At 35.7% G+C, this 4,226-nt stretch overlaps 1 protein-coding gene across 3 annotated transcripts; it reads right to left on the bottom strand.

The window, feature by feature from the left end:
• Positions 1 to 321: 321 nt before the first annotated feature.
• Positions 322 to 3,907, bottom strand: LOC102625934 (SHUGOSHIN 2). 3 transcript variants are annotated; one of them, XM_006485254.4, is made up of 12 exons: positions 3,773 to 3,907; positions 2,951 to 3,126; positions 2,807 to 2,844; positions 2,244 to 2,352; positions 2,093 to 2,116; positions 1,910 to 1,978; positions 1,769 to 1,810; positions 1,577 to 1,682; positions 1,435 to 1,492; positions 1,187 to 1,312; positions 1,009 to 1,071; positions 322 to 868 (listed from the first exon to the last, which is right to left on the bottom strand). In XM_006485254.4, the coding sequence occupies exons 1-12, from the start codon at positions 3,810 to 3,812 to the stop codon at positions 562 to 564; spliced, it is 1,158 nt and encodes a 385-aa protein (XP_006485317.1). In that variant the 5' UTR covers positions 3,813 to 3,907; the 3' UTR covers positions 322 to 561. The 3 variants fall into 3 exon arrangements, with proteins under 3 accessions (XP_006485317.1, XP_006485316.1, XP_052295070.1); XM_006485253.3 differs by having other exon boundaries at positions 3,764 to 3,896; XM_052439110.1 differs by lacking the exon at positions 1,009 to 1,071 and having other exon boundaries at positions 3,764 to 3,896.
• Positions 3,908 to 4,226: the final 319 nt, after the last annotated feature.

Raw genomic sequence — 4,226 nt, 5'->3', positions numbered from 1 at the left:
TCTTTTGACTTCCAAAGAAACAATATCACCTTGAATGCATAATCGAGATACAAAGCTTATGTCCTAACTAGTGTGACTCACTCACATTAATGATTACTCATTACACAATCTACAATTGTTGCCGAGTCAACGATCGCATCAATGAGATCATGTAAAGTATCTATCTTCAGCTTTTTCACAATGAAAAACATAAACATCATCGATAGCAAGAAATTGATTAGTAGGATTTCAAACTCTAATAATTGGAAGACATACAAGCCTCTAAGCTGTTCTATATGCCCAAAATAAGGCTAATATTTGCTTTAAGAATGTGGAAAGAAGTTGAGTAACGAACTAACTGAGGTCATTTTCTGCATTTCTTACTTGTATCCATTGATGGCTATAACAGAGAAGACATACTAGAGCTTAGCGATTTACAGCGAGTTAAAGTCACTATAACATATGGTACAAAAACAACAATAATGCAGGGCACAAAAAGCGCAGCATGCAGATATTAGTGTTTCTCAAATTTCTTCTACCATACAACTCAAAGAATGGAGGGTCAATTGGATAAAAGACAACTCACTCTTTTCTGCGCATCTTCGCATTAAGTGGAATTTCCTTGTAGGACTGCACCTTTACAGCTGCTTGACGGGAGGGCCTTCCAGAATATCTTGTAGTTCCTTGAGTTTCATCTTTTACAGCACCGTTTCCTTCTTCTTGCTCTGTTTTCACTGATAAATTCGAAGATGTCACACCATTCTCATGTACTTGTTCATCACACAGAGGAGAAGCTGGAAATTTAGCTTCATCTATCTCAAATAAATCTTCAGTAGGTGCCGGTTCTTCAGATTTAAACCTAGCAGATTGCCTTCTTGTACGAACCACCCTGTCGAAAATTTAAATAATAAAACAATTAAGAGAGAATAAAACTTTTTTACTTTCCTGAACACACTACAAAAATCTTAAAATCAAAACAACAATTAAGTATCAAAATTGCACAGGACCAGTAAAATATAGACAATAAACCTCTTCTCAGTTTGCTCTGGTTCTTCATATTGAAAACTAGCGGACTTCCTTCTTGAAGAAAGCCTATCAAAAGAAGAGGGGAGAAGCATGAAAACCTCATTTGTTTTATTATTATTATTTTTTAGATAAAATGAAAATGGAAGTGTCACTTATAAATTCAAATTGCAAAACAAACCACCTCTCATCTATTGGCTCTGCCTCTTCAGATTTAATCCTAGCAGACTGCTTTCTTAAGCAAAGCCTCTCTTCTGTTGATTCTGCCTCTTCCGAATTAAACTTAGCAGACCGCCTTCTTAAACAAGGCCTGTTACAAGAACATGGAATCAAGTTTCATTTGTCTTAACGTTTTTATTCATGTTGAAACTCAATATGAAAAAAGGATTTAGAAATTTAAACTGCCTACAGTAGATTTATGCAGAAACAAACCTCTTGTTATCAATTTTCTCTCCAGCTTGGACTGCTTTAACAGTAGAAGAATCCAAAGCTACATGAAGATCACAAATGAAAAAGATTCAATATGACAAAAATTTTCTGAAATTGAGAATAAAACAGCTGATAAACAAGCTACATTTGTTTTTGGAAGGCCGTCCCCTCCTCCTGGTATTACTCCTTTTATTGTCTACTTCCTGTTCTTCGATGAATTTGCCGGCTTCATCTTGCTTATCTGCTAGTACCTTAAAATTGTAGGAGAAAAAGTGTAAATAACAACATATTCATGATGAAAGATTAGTTTAGATTAATAAATTTCTTTGATTCTTACCTGGTTTTCAGAAGTAGCACATGTCACAGTTATTGCTTTACCCTGCGCAATAGAAAAAGGAAATTTGTCAGTCGATACTAAAAGCTAATATAAATACCTCAGCTATATGCAATCAAATGAGAAAATAACTATGAAAATGACCTCTAAAACAAATTTTCTAGCTTTAACCAAGGCATTTTTGCATCCAAGCTCATGCTGAAGTGCCTTCAGCTGAAATTCAGAGGAGTTCAATGTCAATGTACGGAAACTATAGGAACCAAAAATAAATAAATAAATAGAAAATTAAAAATAAAACAACAAAACTTGGAGGTGAACAAAGCTTACCTTGTCTTTACCTGAATTAAGCTCCTGCAAAATCAAAATCAAATATCAAACCCCTGAACAACTTCATAACATTTCATACGGTCTTTACATAACTACTAAACAGCAAAGTGTAACTGAGAAATATATAATCAGAAAGCAAAAGGAAAGGTACCGCCAACATCTGGCTGTTTGCTTGGGCAAGCAGCAAATTCTGCTGCTGCACTTTCTGCAAATTGATTCTCAACTTCTGTAGCTCAATCCCACTCAGCTCAATGATTTTACTGCCAACCAGAATGAAGGAGAACAATGCACAAAGTATATGTAACAAAACCAAATCACAGCATTCATTTGATAAGAAATCCATATAATTTTTTACACATAGAGAAAACAATTAACATGGAAATTCACCATTGGTGAAAAAAATAAAAATAAAAAGTATGACATGTTTAGGCCAGAAGTTCTTTTAATAAACCCCCCAAAACCCCGACCAAAGCTTCACTTCAAGGTCTGCAGCCTCCCACTGCAGACAAACAAGAAAAAGACACACCTTTGAATTCTGATGACACATAAACCCCAAGACGCTCAAAATTTCACTTTGTGTCCCATGATACAGAACCTACTCACCCAGATGGCCATCAAAGATTCACCACAGGGGGCATGAGAGAATTCTTGGCCCCAAATCACAACATGTAAATAAATGTGCAGGAAAAAAAAAAGATAGGTCAAAGAGGATACTTTCTATCTGTGAGAACTTTCATCAGGGTCATATTTTCCTGTAAGAAAGATTCAGAATAATATCTCAATGAGTAAGCAAAAAGTAAAATATCCACGTATTCATGCATAATATAGAGAGAGAAGTTAAGCCCTATAAAAGTATACCTTATGAAGCTTGTCGATGTAGTCTGAAGTTACAACTGAAAAGGTCTGCTGTGGCTTTGCTTCTTGGTTCGACGGTTTTGGCAGCTGTTGCATGTTGCTTATATCACCTAGCCTTTTCCTTGGAGAACTACCTATTTTAGATCCCTTTGCCCTTTTCTCCCCTTTGGCTTTACCATCTAAAAAGTCCAGAACACATTCTTATCAAGTCATTCAACAAACCAAACCCTTTCCAGTTTCCCGATATCCATATAACAAGAAAAAGATAAGAAAAGTGAATCCTATGAATCATGTTTTTTCAGCTGCCAAAATGTATCAACTTTAATTCAAAAGAATATAAGCACAATTTTTCTTCTGTTTCCATAAAAACTGCAATAATAAAAACCCCAAACTTAGTGAACCAACTCGCCTGAATTCAGATAAGTAGGTTACTGATACTAGATTCTTTCATTTTCCCCTATTTCCTCATCAAACAAATGAAAAAAGTTTAACAAATTTCAAACATTACACCCCACACCACTCCAAATTTCGTTCAATTTTGCAAACCAGAACCCTAGAAACCTCAGTACTAAAAATTCAACTCCTTTCCCACATTTTCTCAGCAAACAACCTCTACAACGTTGAAAGCCCAAAAACCCTATCGTATTAGCCAATTTTAACAGTCCACTTAAACAAAAAAAAAAAAAAAAAGCGTAGTTTCGCGACAGAACCGAACCGAACCTTTTAAAAGTAAAACTTCAATTTTTTGAAGAATTTTTCTTTTAAAGATTAAATTAAAATCAAGAAGTAACCAAGCGTAAAGAAGAAAAAGATTACCCGACATACCAATGCGATTCTCCGTACCAAGAACTTTGAGACCCTCCATCAAGGAGGTTCAGCTGAAACCCTCGTTTCTCTCTCTTTCTCCCTCTCTTTCTCTCGCGAAAAACTCTTCGTTGTCTGTGAGGGAGGGAAAAAAATGAATAGGGGCAAGTAATGAAGGGTAAGATGGTAATATTAAAAGGAGGCTCGGGACAACGGCTTTCCGAACCAAAAACCGAGCCTATGTTTTTGAATTAATCACGAGGCTCTCTCATCATCTTGGATGGGCTTTTCAAAATTACAAATCAAAATATGACCCAAACAAACAAATGGGCACTGGGTAGACAAAGTTCGTTAAGAAGTCAGCGGGAGTTGAGCTTTTGATACCGCTAAAATTTCGTCATAAAACCCACTTCTGAAAATACCCCATTAAAATAAGTCTAATAACACCCATGTGATTTCAAAAATGCCCTAAGGG

Source organism: Citrus sinensis, chromosome 4 (genome assembly GCF_022201045.2).
Source record: "Citrus sinensis cultivar Valencia sweet orange chromosome 4, DVS_A1.0, whole genome shotgun sequence".
Classification (NCBI taxonomy): Eukaryota; Viridiplantae; Streptophyta; class Magnoliopsida; order Sapindales; family Rutaceae; genus Citrus; species Citrus sinensis.
The sequence above is the reverse complement of the archived record's forward strand: the minus strand, read 5'-3'. Positions and strand labels throughout refer to the sequence as shown.

Bases quoted from the DNA above. Each gene is read 5' to 3' on its own strand.
- LOC102625934 (XM_006485253.3), bottom strand. From the start codon at position 3,812: ATGGAGGGTCTCAAAGTTCTTGGTACGGAGAATCGCATTGGTATGTCG. The intron at 1,979-2,092 runs GTAAGCTTTGTT...TCTGAATTTCAG, and splicing joins TTAATTCAGGTAAAGACAAG to CTGAAGGCACTTCAGCATGA. The intron at 1,072-1,186 runs GTGGTTTGTTTT...TTCTTTTGATAG, and splicing joins GCAGAGCCAATAGATGAGAG to GCTTTCTTCAAGAAGGAAGT.